The 22035-nt window shown below is 34.9% G+C and overlaps 1 protein-coding gene across 2 annotated transcripts in view; it reads right to left on the bottom strand.

Annotated features, from left to right (window-relative positions):
* Window positions 1-1262: 1262 nt before the first annotated feature.
* nes (lysophosphatidylcholine acyltransferase 3 protein nessy) overlaps window positions 1263-22035 on the bottom strand; it is a 76085-nt gene continuing 55312 nt past the window's right edge. The window contains exons 8-11 of one of the 2 annotated variants that reach the window (XM_068367158.1): window positions 17791-17935; window positions 11482-11629; window positions 7807-7955; window positions 1263-4754 (exon numbers count right to left, since the gene is read on the bottom strand). In XM_068367158.1, coding sequence (XP_068223259.1) covers window positions 4613-4754; window positions 7807-7955; window positions 11482-11629; window positions 17791-17935 — 584 coding nt within the window. In that variant the 3' untranslated portion in view covers window positions 1263-4612. The remainder of the gene's footprint in view (window positions 4755-7806; window positions 7956-11481; window positions 11630-17790; window positions 17936-22035) is intronic. The other variant, XM_068367159.1, reaches the window with a different exon arrangement.

Below are 22035 nucleotides of genomic sequence, written 5' to 3'. Positions count from 1 at the left end.
CAATGAATAAAATCAGAATTTTTACTGAATGATGCACTAGACCTTAGGCATAGGCTAGGGTTTGAAACTCGGGTGACGGCAGGTCAAATCATTATTTCCTTCAATATAACTCCCTAATCTTGTTAGATTTTACGAGAAGCTAGAGAAATTAAGAAGTTTTGAAGCTCATCACTATCAAAGATACAGTATACTCGTTAATTGGCTGGATTGGCATTATCCCCGTTAATATCAACTAGCCTAATCTTCTCTGAATTCTTCTTGGAATTAAAAGTTAGTTTTCTTTTATGCTTTGAACTCCTAATTCAGAAACCATAAAAAATTTGAATTAGAACAGTAAGGCCTCCGCATCCTCAAAATTTCTAAATCCCATTACAGTGCTGGCACTGCCACGATACAAAGGAAAACCAGTCTTGACTGCTAAGAAACAATTCCAAAGAGCAATCTACTAATTTTCAACAAATCCAGAAGGTATCTTTAAAAGCACTAAAACTTAACTAAAAAAAATCTTGAGAAAGGGGGTACCACCAAACAACCCAAGACGCAGTAACCAACAGAAAATAGGGTATGGCGTATCCAAGCAATTGTTAATAGCACTAGCCACTAGAATGTCATATTTATCTACTAGAGGCCCAAGTATTTTGGAAGGAAAGAAAACAGGAATTTTTTTAGTTTTTGAGTGAATGCTGAAATACAATGAGCTTTGAGACAAGCAGTATTAACATCAGGGAGGGTTTATAGAAATAAAAATATTTGTAAAGAAATACACAACACACCTGGGAATAGTTAATAAAGTTTTGTTGCAACATATTCTTTCCACTCGACTCTTACTTGTACCTAACCAGCGGCTAATCCTGTTTAGCCTCCTTTAAGGCCTGACCCAGATGTCTCATCCACGCAAAATATTCTTTCCTTATCCTAATTTTCCTTCATACAGTCTGTTATCAAAGTAATTAAAACTTGGCAAAAGATGACAGCTTTATTAGATTATTTTGAATACCAAGAATGATAAATTGACAGTAACTGTGGAAATACCATAGGTATTAACTTAAAATATACCTTATTTTCTTAAAATAAAAGCCTTATCTTGGGTGAAAACTCCTTTGGTCTGCTCCTTGACAAGAAGTCTTCGACATCCATAAAGTGACAAGAAATCTTCGACATCCATAAAGTGACAAGTCTTTTATTTGGTACCAATAAGTTACTGAACTAGCTAGCGGAAAATCAGTACAGTACGATGTTTTAGGACAAATGAAACCAAAACAGAGTGAATAACCCCATTTCATTTTTGTTGAAGAAACTACAAATCAGGATGATCAAAGAAAGAAAAATATTTCAAGAAATATTACAACAACATCAAACACTTCTAAACTGGTTCACATCTAAAGCTAATACAAAAGTGATAAACTATATACAGTTCTTAATGGACAGTCAATAATAGGCAGTAAACTACTTACTCTATTCTACAACTTCTACCAACTACCAAATGCCATACTGAGAGCCATGGAATTCATTTAATTTCCTTACTCAAAAGGAATACAGTACTACTTTTGACATCTCAATGCATTATATACTTTTCCACACTATCAAGAAAGGGAGAGAGATAGAGAGAAAGAGAGAGCGCGCGCTTCATGATCTACTCTAAACTCCAATATAATTATCCAACAAATATAAATTTAAAAATGTTATAAAATCAACTACAGAGATGGTACTTATACAAAACTCTGGTTATGGTACTACTTGGAAAGAAAGACAATCCATTTTCTCCACTAAAAATCCTAGTAGTGCAGTGTAAACATAAAGGGATTTAATCAACAGCTTGTCTGAACATATGAGAGAGAGAGAGAGAGAGAGAGAGAGAGAGAGAGAGAGAGAGAGAGAGAGAGAGAGAGAGAGAGAGAGAGAGAGAATAAATTCTATAAGACATTACCGCACCTAACAAATTAGACTTAAAACATAACATTACCTGTGAGAGAGAGAGAGAGAGAGAGAGAGAGAGAGAGAGAGAGAGAGAGAGAGAGAGAGAGAGAGAGAGAGAGAGAGAGAGAGAATTTCCTGAAAATCACAGTGAGAAACAGAAAGGGAGACATTAACTTGCGTAAAATTCATCCTTGATTTTACAGTAGTTGTACTTTCATTACCACTGGATATTTTTCCTTGTACCTGCTTCCTTCCTTTTATGGTCCACAAAAAATTATTTTGTTAGGAGTATTGGCAGGTATATCAAAATCTAACTTAAGACATTCCCTGCTAAATTACTAGAAAACAAATATAAAAGCATGCATAAATACTCTCAATAAAGGAAGACCTGATCCACAAGATCTAGGCAGTCTATGTATGAAGTGAGTTCCTAAATACAGTTTACTAGTTTACAAAGTAATTTACATTATCTATACCACAATGTACTCTTTGATTATTGTTTAAAGTGGAAGAGAATACTTTCTTCAAAACTTAACTTTGCCCCTCGCATACAAAAACTCTAAAGGGCTGAAAATGTTTCAATACGAGAACTGTGATTTCACTCTAGTAATAGTCGATATACAATGTGCAAGGACGTGCAAAGATAAAAAGATCATCACAGACATCTAAGGAGGAGCAGTCATGACTCTTGAGAAAGTCAATATGCCAACCAAATATATATTTGAAACATGAATGCATTGTGGTTACACTGATAAAAGAAAAGTGGAAGAATTCAGAAATATCTACATTTCTAGGCACCCAGAGAATTTCATCTAAACTTTGTTTATGGACAAGGGCTAGGTCTGTAGTTTCCTAAAAGTAGTGTTCAAAAGGTCAAACATGAACATTTTTAAAACTTAACCACCATGACAACTAAGTGGTGGTGACAGCTAACTTTCGGAATGAAACTAGTACAAAATGAGAGGCCATTCTGTCATAAGAATCAGTCCCTAGGTGCTGTTGGCAATACTGAAACTGTTTTGGTTTTTTGTAAATGAGTTTTAAAATTTTTTAAGCTATTTTATTATGAGAACAATGATCGAAAACTGCTACTAATACCAAAATCAAGCTACTGACCACCAGTAAATATATGATGCCCCCAGCACATGAGAGAACCTGATTATTATTAAACAATTTAACCAAGCTATTGAGTTAACATTCTCCACTCAACAGCTATTGTGTGAACCACTCCTGACTAAGGCAACCACTCTTCGTAACATAAGGATGTTTATGATCTTATCAATAAATCATTAAGTTTGCAGTCATTTCTCCTAAAGGATAACTCGCTAAAAAGTTACTTTAAATTCATGATTAAGATAATTTCTATTTCTCCATGAAACTGGCTATTCCATTCCACAGAAAATGGATATCATTACTGAGACTTCCCATAGAAAGATTAATTACAATTAAAAATGCAGTATAAATTATTCTGAAAGGTACTAATGAACTTGGCTTACTTTTCTTGGCTAACATAATATTATCAAATATTTCCTACATGAAGACTAATACCCAAATATCATTCGTGAATATATGTTACACATGCTATTTTATTATTCCCATATTCCATATTGATGCAACAGCAAAGCCACTAAATGCCTAGTTTTCAACGCATACAAATGGCTAAGATATGTGTAGAGTCAAAGTAAAATGTACTCTCAAACTTAAAAAAAAATATGGATATATCAGAAGTGCTAAAATCACTGGATATAGAACTAAAACTTAAATTTTATAGCTATAAGCATGCTGAACAATAGGTAAACTCTTCAGTGTCAAAAGGCAGCCTCCAAAGCAATGGAAAAATTAAATAAGAAAATACAAAATAGATAAACCACACTTATTCTGACAAGTGAAATGATACTTTACTGACAATTAGTATGAATGTAAACAAACCTATCTATGGCTCTACCATCATACATGAGCTGCAAATCTAATACAATGAAGACATTTTAGGAAAATAGAAACAAAATATACATTTAGCTTTGTACAAGTCCCTTCATCACATAAGCACTTCCTTAACTAATGGGGCATAAAGATTACTTACTTATGCATATCTTCAACGTTAACAATTGCCAGTATATACAAACATTTTTATTAAGTACAACAACATTTCTCCTATTATTAAAAATGCCAATAGCGCATGACTGGTTTTACTGACATATCACATTACAATCTAGATATTCAATATCTTATCAAGCAATCCAAATTATTATGAATATAATTTCCATTAAGACTTGAAATCAGGTATAAATTACCTGCTACATAAATAAACTATTATCAAGTTGCAAGCTCATACTTGAAGGAACCTTTTACGATATCGTTACGAATGCCCAGTGCTGCTGTCATTATTATTGCATGTACATAACCATTCCAAGAATGAATGGTACTGTATAGTTGTGCAAATTACACAATGAAACCTGTAGTGAAATATTACACAGAGCAAAGAATTGCAAAATAACTATTGATAGTTCCTCACATTGTTTGCATGCTCATTTAGAACACTTAAATCTGATGTCGGTGCGATGCTGTTATTGAAAGATTTATTTTTCTGACTAACTATAAGAGGTAGGTCACCTTCGACATCGTCAACTCCTTTTAAAAAACTATCTTATTTATTTGCAGTTTATATGATAATCTTTTAACGCTAAAAAGGCTGTTTTTATTCAACTTTGCCTTTCTCTATTCTCACTCTTTCTCCACCTATTGCTTTTATCAAGGCTTTGACGGCAGATCCATATAGGGGCCACCCTGCAAAGAAGATGTGGCCCGAAAAATACAAAGAAGTGTAGAACTGCCACCACCTGAAAAAAGAATGGATAAATCATTCCTCCATATCATGAAAAGCTTCAACTGCAAAAGTCAAATGTGGTTTTAGATAATGTATTGTTTTAAACATTTCCCTGACTCACCAAAACCCAAAAATAGGTACATACTTATAATTAGCCCTTCGAATGTTCACAAAATCATCCACAGCATTCAAGTTCTAAAAATTAGCGTCAAATTTAAACTTTAAAGGTGACGGCACCACTGCCATCATTAGAGAAGTTGTGCGTACTATAACAAGCACTAAAGTAGATGACTTACCAAAGTCTTTGTTCACTGAAATAGAATGAGGAAGAGTAGAGCCTTACTCACCTACCAAAAAGGAACAGGGCAAAGGAAATATTATACCCAACAATAACGGAAAAGCAAGCATGGTGCAAGATGTGATGATGACAGCCTCATCATCAGAGCTTGTCTGATGAGACAGATATACACAAATAGGATTTCTTCAATCCTTTATCAGAATGTCCAGGAGCATCTAGTGCAGTGCTGTGAAATGGCTCAAGCTCAGACACAACATGAGTAGGGACTAGGGACATTAGGAAAGATAAATAAACGGAGACAGTATTCTGTATTTGTTTAGAAACTAACAACGTTGATTCTGATCTAAACTCCATGCATATAAAAATTATTGCTACTAACTCCATCAAAGGGTAAAGCTATGTAACTCCCGGGTAGTCATTGAAGTAATTACCTCTGCCAACGAAGTTGGGAGGGGGTTCTGTTTTTGGCTCTGGTTGTCTATTTGTTTGTCAACAACTTCCTGGCCACAATTTTACTCATAGTGAAACTTTCAGGGATTAATTGTTATGTTGAGATGTGGACATGATTCAGTTTTTAAAGTCCTAGGTCAAAGATCAAGGTCAAGCAAAAGGTTGACAGAATTAACCCTACCCTTAACACACAAGTTCACAAATGGTTGTCACACGGACTTCAAATATGCCTACGGTCTAAGTTGATTCTGGGAACGGCCAGCTGGGTTTGAAAAATAGGTTGCTGTGGCGGAGGTCTGCACTCTCAGAGTGCTTTTCTAGTTCATATTACAAACCTAACCAACATGACCTACCTCCAAAGGAGGTGAAAGGAAAAGTACTATAGTACTGAACCCTGATCAGAAAATTTTTTGGAACTAGCACTAAACACCCTTTTTTACACTGTTTTCCTATCTTTCTCCCTTAAGGTCTGATACTTTAAAAATTCCTCCATCCATGCCGCTGAAATTGTAGCTCTTAACACCAATCTAACATGGTGTACTGTTTACCTTAGTAAACAGTACACCAGGCATATGGTATGCAGGTCAAAGTTAACAAAGCACTTTACACAAAGAAATGCTTTGTTAAATTGTAGAAATACTTGTGATCACCAAAGAGCTAAGGAAAGCAAGACACACCAGGTTAGACGTTGTAATGGTCGATAAAATCACCAGAAAAGCAACAAATTGAAACCCAAGTGTTGCTCACACAAAAGAGAAATAGAACAATAATACAAGATGGCAGGGATGGAGGTTCATGCTGGAGTCTGGTGACTGCAGCGTTTTAAAAGCAAATAGTAGTATTATGAATTTCATTGTCAAGACTACGCTTCGATGAAGTAACAGCTGGCAAATTTAGCAAATTTTGTCAACATTCATTTTAATAAAATCATTTGGCATCAAACCAAACCACAATCTTAAAAATATTAAAATGAAAGGTATTTTCCACCGTAGCTAATTAGAATTGAAGCACTAGTGGTGTAATTAAAGGGAACACCTTATATTATCGCATTTTATGAAAATAAAATTATAGAATATGCACACACAAGTAGAAATTTTATCAATCATAATTAACTACGACTTGTCAATTTCTTTTAGCGTGTTTAATCTGTAACCAATGACAAACAGCAAATTTTCAGAATGTTCAGTATTGTAATCAAAAAAGAAAAATTTCAGCAGCCCTCACCATTCCAGCAACCTATGAAGATGTAAATATACAGTGCACAAACAAGAAATTAACCAAATATGTCCACATTTGGTAATGCAATGCCTTTTCCATTATACAGTAGTATTACAAACATTCGTAGATAAAAACACAAATCCAAGAGAGAGTAAAGATAAGATAAAGAAATATTGTAATACTATATACTGTAATAGGGTAATCAAAATGACATTTGTAATAACCAGGTATCTATTTCATATGAAACCCAAATATTTATTGCTTTTGCAGCTGGAAATCGTAAGCATGGGATTCAGATTAGGCCAAAATTCAACAAAATTCTACTTGCAAACAGCTCTTGGAGCCTATTGAGTTTGGAGAAGAAAAAAAAAAAAAAAAAAAAAAAAAAAAAAAAAAAAAAAAAAAAAAAAAAAAAAAGATAATAATAATAATAATAATAATTTTCTTAACTATACAAGCCAGAGCTCTTTACACATACTTTATCCACCACCACCTACGCCCAGAAGAAAGTTCCGTCTCCTATCAAAGTGAGGAAGGCGTGAGCAAGGGGGTTGATCTACATGCGGCTAACTAGCAGCATGTTGTACATCTTATGTAAAAAGTTTATGGCTAGTTTCCAGCTATGCCATAACAATATTTCCATAGTACAGTAAAAAGCGATTGGTTTGTACTTGTATAAGGACAAATTATGGTTACCTATTGCAATTCATTATTAACCGAGAACAACACATAACCCTTTTACCCCAAAAGGACGTACTGGTACGTTTCACAAAAGCCATCCCTTTACCCCCATGGACGTACCGGTACGTCCTTGCAAAAAAAGGCTATAAAATTTTTTTTTTTTCATATTTTTGATAATTTTTTGAAAAAATTCAGGCATTTTCCAAGAGAATGAGACCAACCTGACCTCTCTATGACAAAAATTAAGGCTGTTGGAGCAATTTTTAAAAAATATACTGCAAAATGTGCTGGGAAAAAAATAACCCCCTGGGGGTTAAGGGTTGGAAATTTCCAAATAGCCTGGGGGTAAAAGGGTTAAATATTCTTTATCTTTCTATGAATAAAAATCCTTCATAAAATCAACAAAATAATAACCCACCTGTGAAGTTTTAGTAGCACGAAAGGTCCTAAGCAATATCCCATAAAGATGACGACGTAGACTTTCAAGACGACAAACTTGATGTACTTCAACGGACCAGCATTTAATAAGGACACAATCTTTGGATACTGGTTTACGTAATTTGCAAGCTGAAACAAACACGCAACGCATTAAAACCAATGAAAAGCCTTCATTACTAGAGCAAGGAAAATTAAAATAAATATAACTGAAGAGGCTATCCTGGAGGGTATTTATCCTTGCATGGTGTATTGTCTCCACCACGTTGACTAATTTTTCAGTTTTCTATCTTTAGTCTATGGGTTTTATCAATCACTTTATATAAATTTCTTTTGAAAATGTTTTTATTATTATTATTGTTAAGTTAGTTTTTAAGTATGATGAATCTTTTTTCATTTATTTCCGTAGATTTTTATCCTGTCTGGATACATCGAGTGAAATCTGGGACCAGTACCTGTACGCCCTAGACTTCCGACGGTGTCATCTACTGTACTACATTATTCCTGGTCTGCATGCATATACTCAAGACCTTACAGCAAAAAAAAAAAAAAAAGAAGAAGAAGAAGAAGAAGAAGAAGTTCTTGGTCTCACGATGACAACTTCTTAAAAATAAGCTTTTCACTGATAAAGCCCTCAAAAATCTTACCATGTTGAAGAATACAGGGCATCGCCCAGTTTGACAAGAGCTTAAAGGTTTACCTGTTTATTTTACTGAATAAAAAACAATATCTAGTCATTCTAGACAAATTATTTCTCCAAAACTGTTGGATTTAGCAATATATTACAGCTAAATGTTTCATTATTAAATTGGAAGGCAAGAAGCTTGAATGGGAGAAATAGAATGACTTTATTCTGCAAATTTTTGGAAAATATTGTGGACTGTAACAAGGCTGCATTGAAGTGTACATACCTTACTACAGTACTGTAGTACTGTATTGTAATATTTACCTTTAATTTTATTAATATTATAAAATGTTTAGTTTGCTAAGAAAAAGAGAGAGAGAGAGAGAGAGAGAGAGAGAAGAGAGAGAGAGAGAGAGAGAGAGAGAGAGAGAGAGAGAGAGAGAGAGAGTAATGATAGCTTACAATTTATTATACCAAACCACGTAACTAATGACATTTTACAATATCAGTTATTATATACTGTACGTAATTCTGTGAGAGCAGAAAGATTTTCTAAAGCAAACAAAGATGTTTAAACGCTTATGGTAGTGCATTTTTATTGATTGTAAGAGTTCACATAAATGTGACTTTTCAATGCTATAATAATCTTTAGTAAACCATAACTATAGTCCATTTATTTTAGCGAGGCATATTTGCACCGACTCGCAGCGGTGCCCCTTTAGCTCGGAAAAGTTAACTGATCGCTGATTGGTTGGACAAGATAATTCTAACCAATCAGCGATCAGGAAACTTTCCCGAGCTAAAAGGGCACCGTTGCGAGTCGGTGCAAATCTGCCTCGCTAAAAGAAATGGACTATACACAAGAGAGATTGCTTCTGTTATATATCTTCAATGTGTTTAAACTTACAGTATAAGAATAAGCACAGAAAGAGACAATAGAGCGGGGTAAGCTTATATCAATCAACAAGTTAGGCAAATGTCCAAACTATGATTAAAAAAAATGCACATTTTGTGAGGGGGCAAAAACTGGTGAGACTACTTGCACAGCTCTGCTCCTCAACATCAAGCAGATTTCTACCTCAAGAACACTGAATGGACCAAGTCCAAGAGGGAGGAATTGAAACTAATCAGTAGAGGGGAGAAAGATTTTGAGTCCAGTTAAGAAAGGCAATAGCTTAATCTAGGATCCATAATCCAAGATCTCTGCTGTTGTTTTATCAAGATTTACAATGAACCCACGAGGAAGAGGAAGAAGATAAAATACTGCACTCATCTCCTCTTGCTATGCCTTCGTAAGGACCTGTTGATTGCCATGGCTCCTCTGCCGGACTGAAATTATGGGTTATATTATTATTATTATTATTATTACTTACTAAGCTACAACCCTAGTTGGAAAAGCAGTATGCTATAAGCCCAGGGGCTCCAACAGGGAAAATAGCTCAGTGCGGAAAGGAAAAAAGGAAAATAAAATATTCTAAGAAGAGTAACAACAATAAATATCTCCTATATAGACTATAAAAACTTTAACAAAACAAGAGGAAGAGAAATAAGATAGGAGAGTGTGCTCGAGTGTACCCTCAAGCAAGAGAACTCTAACCCAAGACAGTGAAAGGCCATGGTACAGAGGCTATGGCACTACCCAAGACTAGAGAACAGTGGTTTGATTTTGGAGTGTCCTTCTCCTAGAAGAGCTGCTTACCATAGCTAAAGAGTCTCTTCTACCCTTACCAAGAGGAAAGTGGCACTGAACAATTACAGTCCAGTAACCCCTTGGGTGATGAAGAATTGTTTGGTAATCTGTGTTGTCAGGTGTATGAGGATAGAGGAGAATATGTAAAGAATATGCCAGACTATTCAGTGTGTATGTAGGCAAAGGGAAAATGAACCGTAACCAGAGAGGGGGATCCAATGTAGTACTGTCTGGCCAGTCAAAAGACCCCATAACTCTCTAGCGGTAGTATCTCAACGGGTGGCTGGTGCCCTGGCCAACCTACTACCTTTGAGGTTTATTGTTGAAACTTGGATGTGGGCTGCTATTGGAAATAGGGGTCTGCTCCAAGGGGAGTAATTTACCTTGTACCCTTCACCAGAAAGGAGGCTTACCTCATTGGGTGCTGCTGAATCTATGGGCTAATTAAGTTGAGTAGGGCATCCTCCTGTTAAAAATCACCACCTTGAAACCTATTATTAAAAATTCTTCCAAATAGTAAATGAACTCCTCTGGAAAGAGAAATTTATTTTCCAGCTGAACTCCTGGTCAGAAATGGGGAGAATGAAAGAAGGCCTTGTAGGCTGTATACCTCTCCTTCATCATAACGTTTACAAGAGGGCAGAGCCATATTCATGCAATGGAGAGAAGCTCTCGCAAAAACTGGATCACCCTCTTCACCCTGGAGATTTCTGGGTGATGCTTCTCATACATAAAGGAATCTTTGTCAGCAATAGCAGGATCATTACAAGAGGAAGAGCGGGGTCACCTTCCTTCTGTAATTTTCCTGCACGAGCCTCAGCACTGGAAGGGGAAAAAAGAAAGCTCAAGGACTTTTTCAGCTTAGGGGATGATCTAAAGACAAAGAATCCTTCATGGACTTTATTCTCCATCTGCTGTATTCTGACAATTGCAAAAAGGACATAAAGAACAGGGTCCACCTTCTGCCAGGACATATACCTGCCACAATTGCAACGAGGTTTCCAGGACAGGTCTGCATGCCTGCACATGGCACCTCCATATTAATCACACAAACTTTGAAAAAGAAAAATATTAACCACAGAAGTTTTGTTAAGGGGAGAGGATCCATGTATACTTCTCTCTGGCTGAAATGAAAGTGACAATTGAGTGTGCTAGTATGGGAGGGGGAGTAGGGCTGGATTCCCTTCCACCAAACACTGACACCTTACTATAAAATTTTAAAAGGTGCATTCCAGCTACACTGAAATCATACTCCCATTAAAGGACGACTGTTTTGTATATGTGTAAGAACAAAGAAAATAAAAGGCTAAAATTCTAACAAACAACAATTGAACCATACTCACATCTTTTTCAAAGTTCATTACAACAAACTCCATAAAGAAACAGGCATAATACCCTGAATGGAGTCCGTGCCACACAGCTAAGAAAACGAGTGCAGCAGTTTGAGATATGTAACGGTTGTTTAAGAATCTCAGTCGTTTGTAGACATACCTTACAAAAAGTGAGAGAACAAATAAAATACATATTAGTACCAACTCAATAAAAATAATAGTAATGAATTTTGCACTTAGTTTATACTAACTAAAATGTTACATACAGTAAGTACTCATCAAGTGGGACTAAAGGGGGCTCTAACCTTTGGAGCATAATTTGATTTCTAGCAAATTTACTAAAAAGGTGTAGAGAGAGAGAGAGAGAGAGAGAGAGAGAGAGAGAGAGAGAGAGAGAGAGAGAGAGAGAGAGAGAGAGAGAGAGAGAGAGAGAGAGAGAGAGAGACTTGATAAAAGAATATTAATAAATGAATATCAGATACAAAATAAACACAAATATGTAATTCAAAACATTGAATAATTAGTCATATTGTAACCATAACTCTGAGGAAACAATAAGCTTATACCAAATACTTTAAAATATGTCCAACACTAAAGAAATGCACTACCTACTATCAGTGATCATATACTAAATCTCTGTTATAGTCTATTTCAACATCAGTTACCATCTGTTTGCTTCACACATCCAAGTAATAACTAATATATATATGTTTTGTATTACACATAGAACAAACTGAGGCAGGCTATAACCATATATATACAAGTATATATACATATATACAATGTATACAATATATACAATAAACCTAAAGAATAAACACCAAAGTTTACGATAAAATTTATTTCTATTTCCACCTGATGCTCAGAGCGATTCTCTCTCAAAGATTGGTTTAATACCTAAAACTGATTTTTTTTTCTTTCCTTGTAATAGTCTTATGCCCCTTGTGAATTACTGATACTATCTGGTTGTTAATGACAATTACTTCAGAGCAGGTACACCATAATTCTTTTTCCTTTTTTCCAGTCTTTAGGTCAAAAGTAAATCACCAGCCTCTTGACATGAGGATGAGGGAAATATCAGGCGAGTATAGAAATAATATATCTTATTAAAATTTCATTTATTTCTATGAAACTCCACTGATGTTCATAGTGTACAGTCTCACACACTGATGGAGATGATGTTAGTAGAGGAATGAGATAGGAATTCCAATGTCTTAGAATAATAAACTATATTACGCATCTAAGACTAATTTTTCAACTGTAGTGCCAACCGTAAACTAAACAATCTATTACAACTCGAGCTACCATATTGGGTTCTCAAAAACATCCCCACTATCAAGGTTGTAAAAACTACACAATTTTCATATTACCCAACCATGTGTATTTTCAAACCCCAGAAAAAACTACACTGACTTACAGTACAGATAAATTTAAGTAAATACTGTATTAGTACATATTCAACAAGCTTAGCACTTCTTGATTTTCTCTAGAGCTAAACATTTAACTTCATTTTAGGATCATTTCCTTGACAGATATCAGCTGTCATACAGTACTTCTTCCTTAGAGAAACTGTAAAAAATATTCATATTCATTACAATGTTTACCTGTATTCAAATCACAATCTTACCCTCGGCACCTGACACAAAGAGAATGAGAATCATGAAGACCCAGCAACAATGCCCTTAAACAACTCTCACAAGTATTACTAACAATTCCTGAGGAAGACATCCTCTGTAATCCACTAATAAACCAACACTCACTAGAAAATTACAATCTAGATATAGGAAAGCAACCGTCTATACCAAATAAGTGTGACAAGTCAACTTAGAAGACAAAGGAATTACGGTGTACCCAAGGAGAGGTATTTTCTATCAACTGTATGATCAAGTCAATATTTCACAAGAAAGGTAAGGCTAGTAGAAGGAAAGAAGATGGGAAACATATTAGTCTTAGGGTAAATGTAGGTATCAAACCAAGCTTTGAGAAAGAAGCACTATGAACATCATAATTATCAAAGAAATAAAGAAATGGATGCAAATAAACAGTTGAGTATAATGCATTTGATTCTAGACTTCTGAAGTACTGAATGGAAATTCACAGGATGTTTCCAGTTCAAATTAGCAAACATTACTTACTAGAAACAATTCAAAGTTAACTATTTTGTTTCATATCTCTATTTGCAATTGTTTTCTATAAGAGATTTTCTAAATAAGTTATACAATATTTGCTTTGATATTTTCTATGTACAAATAAATATGGATATTCTTGATAGCAGTAGAGTGAAGTTAGCTCACAAAATACAACCAGAAATTTAAAAAAAATCCTCTAATTGTTTTGTTATAAATCCTAATAAAATCAATAACAAATAATAAACACAAAGGCAATATTAAACAATTAAAACTGAAAAAAATATGCAATTTAAACGAACATGACACTGTATGAGACTGAAGTCTGAAATAATTGCAGTGATGTTTAGCAGGAGCTATGTGATAGAAAATTATGTCTTGTAAGATCCATACCTACTTATGGAGTTTTCTGACTTTCTGAGTACTTACTGCATTAGGCAAAAAAAAATAATAATAGAATTTCATATAAAAATATTCTTCCTAAAAGTAATTTTTTCACATTTAAAAAATCTCCAAAACTCTTAAATACGACGGAGCATCATATCAGAAATTTATTTTATACATACCTTACAGAAAATAAAAAGTTACAACAAAGTCAAATAATTAATTCTGATAATGCACTAAAATACAGAACTCATGCCTCAAGTCAGTTAAATCTAAAGGACATGCTTACATCATATACAAACACAACATGCAGCACTGAGCATTATGTTTAATTAGTGAAGGAAGCAAAGCTAAGAAGAACATGTAAGCCACCCATATAAAAGAGCAGAGATTTAAAGATAAATGAGTTGAGAACAGTCCAATGTAACAATGACCAAAGTCCCCGAGAGAGCAATTTCTTCTAAAGCAGAGGTATTCAATACAGATGTGCAAAAGAACCCTTTATACCATGTATCTACATGGTACATCAACTATAGTCCATTTCTTTTAGCGATGCATATTTGCACCGACTCGCAGCGGTGCCCTTTTGGCTCGGAAAAGTTTCCGGATCGCTGATTGGTTGGACAAGATAATTCTAACCAATCAGCGATCAGGAAACTTTTCCGAGCTAAAAGGGCACCGCCGCGAGTCGGTGCAAATATGCATCGCTAAAAGAAATGGACTATAACAGGAAAAATAATCAAATCCAAATGTAACTCGACAATCATTGTATTTGACGGAGTCTTAGTGCGCTCACTAAAATGTGCTGACCTGAAGAAATAAATTTTTTTTAAATGAATTGGAATTAATGTAGCAAATATCACATTTTTAGACAAACTTAAAATATTGATTCTGAAAACCTCAAGAGACGTGTTTCAAACACTTACCATTAACAGTCGAATATTTTAGGAAGGTCACAATACAAAACTCAACGGTATTTATTATACTACTACATTTCTAACTTGATACTGTGAGGTGATCATATGATTTCTATGGCTAAACTATAAACATCTAATTAGCAAGCGTGGTAAAATTTCCTACCCTAACTAGGTTTAATCTACTTCGTTCATTACTGTCCTGCTTGCTTATATTAAAAGCCTTCATATATGAGAGGCTATACTTCTGATTTCGGCCACAATATAATCTTTTCACATACAACCCATTACTCACAATTAACAAACACAATTGCCTCAAGACACTTCAGTTCTTAAAAAGAAAGAAAATGGCAGTCAACCAGAAGTAATGTCTCCATGGTCAGATCCCTGATCATCAAGCTGCGACAAGTCTCGTAAGTTTCTATACGAGCGTAAAATTGCCTTCTAAATACAGCTGATCTTTCATGAACTGCTTCTACCGTATTAATTTTACTTGCGAATTGTTACGTATGCTTTCATGATGAGGATAAAAAATGTATTTCTGATTTCCTGATGATGGATGGGAGATAATAGTGGGGTGGTTTCCCCCCTTCATTACAGATGGTACTTTGCCTTAAAAATTTTTAGCAAGTACTAATGTTTTACTTTATTTGAACTACTGTACAATAATGGGACAAATCACACTAACATTAGACAAGATCTTGGTGTAACTAGTGCCTTGTCTTTGGCCCATGAGAGGTTTGGTAATCTTCTGACAGATATCACCAAAGGCTTTCCAAGTGAAATAATATAGTTTGCCAAATTCACTTCAACGTCTTTCACAATATTCTCGAAAGGTTAAATCTTCACTCGGTGACGAAATCTAGCCTTGGTCTCTTACGTAGCTGTATTCCTGTCCTTATATATCAAACCTAGAACTGTACACTAGTTTCCTTATTCATAGGAAAACACTTTCATAAACTTAATTTGTTTCAGCATGGTTTGTACACGCACAACTTGTGCACTCTAGATCCGTATAAACCATGATAGTGTAGACAGCACAAGCTCAAAATTACAAACCTTATTCTAGACACTGTAAATGCTACAACAAAATCAGCTGCATAAGCAGCATGCAAAGCTTGGGGAACAGCGGACAGAAATAATGCACAACGCAACCCACGCAAGAAATCACACAAAATTTAAAAATGTATTCAAGAATATATGATTATTGGATTTATTTCACATTTTTATTCTCTCTTATTTTCTGTTTGCATAAACTAATTTTGCATACATGCAGACTAACAACCATTCATTTGAGGCATGTTTTGTATTTGGTAACTTTTCCTGCATACCAATTAGCATTGTATATATCAATCAATCATTAACTGAAATAGTATACATACGGAGGCACTTAAAATTTGGCCTTTAAAAGATACATCAAGAGAAAAAAAGGTAACAAACATTCCCCTAATCTAAAATCCTATAATATATTTTTCAAGAGATTACTTTTTCTTATTTTACTTTGTGGTCATAAAATACCAAATACGGAACCCATTATAACAAACATCAATATTTTTTCCGTAAGGGACATGAAATACCAAAACGTCAATGGTGGCTATTATAAAAAGGCTTTATCATCATGAATTAGTAAAATGACGCAAGGCCAGAAGTCACATCATAAAACTTTCGTAGCTGCCTGAAAATGTCTTCATTAACAAGAAGTGGAAACTGGGACAAGGAAATGTTGAAATTGTAAAGATAGATTAGGAAAATGGGAAATGGTTGAAAAATAATAGGAATAACACAATACAGTTCTAGGTCCAAGGTATAATACCATTAACACTTATCTATACGTAGCATATCTTAGGTAATATTCCCTTACTTCAATTAAGTAGTGACTATACGGTATATGGCCTATCTCAGGTAATATAGCATTCCCTTACTTCGATAGTCACTAACTCTTTAAAAGAAAATGGTTGCAAAGCATTCTTAATGCAAAGGTAATTTCCCTTAACTTTAAACAATGATACAACACAGAACCAGAGATGCATGCTATCAAAAGCCAGATACTTTCTTTGGACTAATAACTACTTCACAATGAAGATCCTCCCAATACCTTAGGAAGAATTACAATAGATACCCTCAAAGAACCAGATGTCATAAAGATCTCAACAAAAACTTTATATCCAGGAACCTCAGATATTCAGCAGAAGAAAAGACTAGGGTAAACTATTTCTTTTTTACAAAGATTTGATCAAAATTCATAACTAAATTGGGTAGTGACCCAGCAACATTTGTTTAGCCATATAACGTACAGTATTTTTTTTTAAAGATCCAAAACTATAAAACTTTCTCGGTCAAGTTCTTTGAAGGTTTACTGTATGACTTCCCTAAGAAACTGCTATACTTCTAACCTTTCACAGACATTCATGTACCTAATGAATACAATGTACATATAGCAGTCATTCAAGTTACAGAAATTTACGAATGTTGTTCCTCGATAAAATGCATATTGATCCAGTCGACTCATTCTTCCTACATGCAGAGGAAAAATGTTCCGAAGTGTAAATAGTCAACTAGATACCGTATTTCAACAACTTTTTACCCATATTCCAAAGGTTACATACACTTTAGAAAAAAAAAAAAAAATTGCATACCCAGAATAAGAATTTATCACCTTTAGCTACAACAAAAGCACATATATTTTGCAACACCAAAATCAATTCACTTTCAGCATAGAGGGTATTTAAATTTTACACCTGAAATCTAAATACTTTTCTATAACCTACAAGGGGAAATTACGAATAATAACTATAAACAAGTAATTACATTTATGTAGCTACAGCTCTACCCTGAAAGCAGAAAAAAGAATGGAACGACACAAAAACACGGGAGCTGGAGCATAAGCACCTACTTACTGTGCTACCCAAGCGTTTGTATTAGTGTTGAAAGAAGCAATCATGTGGCCAAAGGTTGTGGCGCCTTCGTATGTTCCAATCTTGACATTAGCACAGCCGTTCCAAAGGCAGTTGCCGTTTGCATCCTTACCAGAATACGAGAGGCCTACGGGATTGAATGGGAGGGAATCGCATTACTTGGCCCAAAGGGATAAATTACGAAACAGGACTCACAAGCAGTATGATTAAAGCTAAAAGCTGTCATAAACAGGAAAGGGAAAAACTTTTTTCCTAAGAAAACTCTGGAGGAAACTTAATCTACATGGTCCTGTAAAAGAAAAGCTTCTGCACTACAGTACTTTACTTTCACTGGAATGAGAGAGAGAGAGAGAGAGAGAGAGAGAGAGAGAGAGAGAGAGAGAGAGAGAGAGAGAGAGAGAGAGAGAGAGAGAGAGAGAGAGAGAGGAGAGAGAGAGAGAGAGAGAGAGAGAGAGCATGCCTACTGGGCCTCTTTAATGACAGCTCTGCCAAATCATGCGCCTATAAATGAAAATTTCCGAGGCTAAAAATACAAACTAGAAAAAACGTACAGTATCACAACTATTGTGTATCACTTCAGCATTCTAATAAAAAATATAAATCAATGTATTGCACATAACAAAGGACAGATCTATCTTAAGAATAATCTTTATTTTCTAGGGGAGAGTGCTACACCATTTTTAGTATAATTTCTTCACCTGCAAATTATCAAACCTTGGAAGACCTTCTGTTAGCAATTAAGCTCCCAGTTAAGCCCAATTTTTACTAAGCTCAAGCTTGTCCCACACACTACAGATTATTTCTACACAAAACATGATCTGAAAGGCCAAAAAATAATAGCATCATGAGCTAATTTGGAAAATCTCCTAACTTGAAGTTTTTTTTAAAATTGAAGTTAAAGAAATACTACCATAAACTGAAGGCTATAAGTTTAATGAATAACAAAATAGTTGCTATCATTACTAGAGTCCTAGCACTTTTTTTTTCCTTTTTTACGAACCCATCATTCGTAAGTAGTTTAAAATCCTAGTCACTCCTTTTCCCAATAATTAAAAGATTATCTGCTGGCTGCATCTCCACATAGCCTCAAAATTCCTGTTCCATATACAGTAGTGGAGAACTTTACTTCTCAAGTGTCTATCTAGCATTCATGGGCTTTGACTTTTGTTGAATGTAGGTAAGGCTCACTTCTTGTGCCCATCTTGTTATTGGCAAGTCTTTTTATTGGACAAACTCAATTGATTTTAACCTCAATGATATCAGTATCTCAGATGAGGTGACGTCATCTCAAGGTTTTGTCATATAAATCCACAATATGTTGTTGATGTATAAACCTATTGCTGTGTTGGCTTTAAGCGGTCTCCGTAGGGTTATCACTGTTTGATCAAAGAGGCCTGTACTGAGGGCTTGCATGTCTTTTATCGACATTAAAACCACATTCAAGGAAAACTGCCTTTAGACAATTTTTATTGTGTTTTTGGAGGTTGTAAGCATCTAAAACATATATTTAACTAGAAAAGCACCCAGAGTGCAGACCTCTGCCACAGCAGCTTATTTCTCAAAACAAGATTGCCTTTCTCAGAATCAATTTAGACGGTAGGCATATTTGAAGTCAGTGTGACAACCACATGTGAACCTGGAGTTAAGGTTAGGGTTAATCCAGTCGATCTTTTACCCAAAACTTTCAAAATTGAATAGCTTCCACATCTCAACATAATTCATCCCTGAAAGTTTCATTATTCTAAGTAAATTTGTGGGCAGGAAGTTATTCACAAACAACAGACAAACTAGGGTGAAAACATAACCTCCCAACTTCGATGGCAGAGGTAATAAATGGGAAGATAATTTCTGGTACAGTACCACTTTGATTTTCCTGTATATTTTAAAGTATCTGTATTTAGTGTCTGATTTATCTACGAGGCGCATCATGTCTCACGTATTTGACTACAACATCCTATTTCAAAATAGGCTCTTCAGTCATGAAATGTCTTTTTGCGATATCTCGTACTTTGATCCAATGAAGGGATCTACTTTCTTATCACTGCATCCACATTTTTCAAATGCCAGCTCAGTACCCACAAGGACATTATTGTTCTCACAGCAGAATGTACTTAAGAGTGAGGCTTGTATAATAGTTATCGGTATAAAGAATATAACCATTTACTAGATATGGATTCATCATAGTCTTCACTATTAATTCTGAAGTATTTTAGCATTTGATTGTATGGTATAGATATGTTTGTACCAGTATATACAATATTGTCCAAACCATTGCAGTTGGACAATCACAAATATACCTCTTCTTTTAGTTTTATATACTATTTTAATATCAAACATCCTTTGAACAAAATAAGAATGTCATCAATAGGTAGTTTTTGGAATGGCTGGGAATACTAAATGAAATTATTGTGTATCATGGTCATAATACCTCTAATTTTCCCCCAACCAATCCTGGCAATATGCTTGCCTTTCCTTATTATTAAAAATATGCAGAAATCTTTATAGAGATTATACAGTAATCCCTCACCATATCATGGTTCACTTATCGCGGATTTATAAATACACAAAGTACGTAAAACTATATATATATCACAGTGTTCTCTTTATATCGCGGGTTTCTGCGGGAAGATAATTTTCATATTGTTTCACATTTTAATTAATTTTTTTTTAAATAGTCATTTATGGGTCTATAAGATTAATAAACTAAATTACAGTAATAAAAAAAAAAAAAATTGGATTCGCAGTGAAAGCAATTTATTGTTGTTTAATTTATCCGAAAGTAAAAAACACATAGCAAGCTAGAGTTGACACAACAAAGAATTGCGCATCTGTATGGAAAATAAAAACACAGGAAGTGTGAGGAGAGTAGCCTAAATTGCCCAGATGATTTTGTACACGGCGCGCTATTGGCCGGTAGAGAAGACACAACCAATCAGAGCACGCTGATCTGTATCTTGGCTGCTGATTGGCTGTCAAACCAAAGGATCACTCTCAGGCAAATTGAAGCATTCAGTATCCCACCCTGTCTAGTTTTCCAAAGGTGGCACTATAGAAGATTCAGGAATCGTGAAACCAATCCCCTTATTTGCAGACAAAGGGAAGGAAACAAAAAGAATCAAAGCGTGTATTGAAAGAGTTGATTCCCTACTGCAATTCAACGGAACAACGAAAGTATCAACCATAGATACTTCATTATCGAAAGCAACATTGTCCAGATACTGTAGGATAGCGATTAACAAGGCAGAAGTTACGTAAGCTTTTATAAGAAAAGCAGGACAAACTATCTGCTAACGAGACCGAAGTAGCAGATTCAGAAATAGTACTGTGTACTGTATGGTATAAAATTAAGAAAGGGTTTCATTAAAGTGGACATGGTAATTGTGATTAAAGCCCAACTAATTGCCCTGACATTAAGTTTTCCTTCGGTGCTTGAACATTAATCTCTACCTTTCTGCCGCCATATACAAGACTAGACAAAAAAGCAGAGTTCTGATCTGAATTTTCCCCTGTACTGCATTTTTACTCTTAGTCACTATAGACATATGAACCCTTTTAGTCACAAACTTGACATACTCTTGTCATAGTTTCTTGGGACTATTGGAACATTCGGCACACCTAAGGTTAACATCATATTGTTGACCCTTGCATGATGTCCAAAGGGAAGTCTTCCGATAAGTCTAGTCACAGAGCATTTGGCACAGAAATGTGCATTAAAAACCAGAGAAGACATCTCTTGCTAATCCTGCTCTATATGTTACTATAAAAAAAAAGCTAAACAAAAAGCAAACAAGGCATTCAGGAACTCCAAACTGGTTGATCAAGCAATATAAGATTATAACAATGCATTAAGTTTGCTTGCTCTAATAGGTTATTAGACATGGAATTGTCCTCTCAAATTAAGCTGATCTATCACCAGCATGTCATTCGGAGCAGGGGGATATAGGAGGAATTATTTTTTTTTTTTTATCTTCAATATCAAGAGGCTTATGCTTCGAGAATAATATCAATGGGACTTGCAGGTATGAATAACTAAAATAAGGGAGTTTTTCACCAAGATAGAACTGGAGGTTTGCTGCCAACCAGCCAGCAGACAATCTTTAAACATTACTTGGGAAAGCATCTCCAAGGATTGCACACTTAAAAATGAGACTGATATAGTTTTTTTTTATAAATACAATGATCAGCACTATATACCTATGATTAAAAGTTAGTGCTTCAAAATTTCTA

Source organism: Palaemon carinicauda, chromosome 45 (genome assembly GCF_036898095.1).
Source record: "Palaemon carinicauda isolate YSFRI2023 chromosome 45, ASM3689809v2, whole genome shotgun sequence".
NCBI lineage: Eukaryota > Metazoa > Arthropoda > Malacostraca > Decapoda > Palaemonidae > Palaemon > Palaemon carinicauda.
This window is presented reverse-complemented; position numbering and strand designations above follow the sequence as displayed.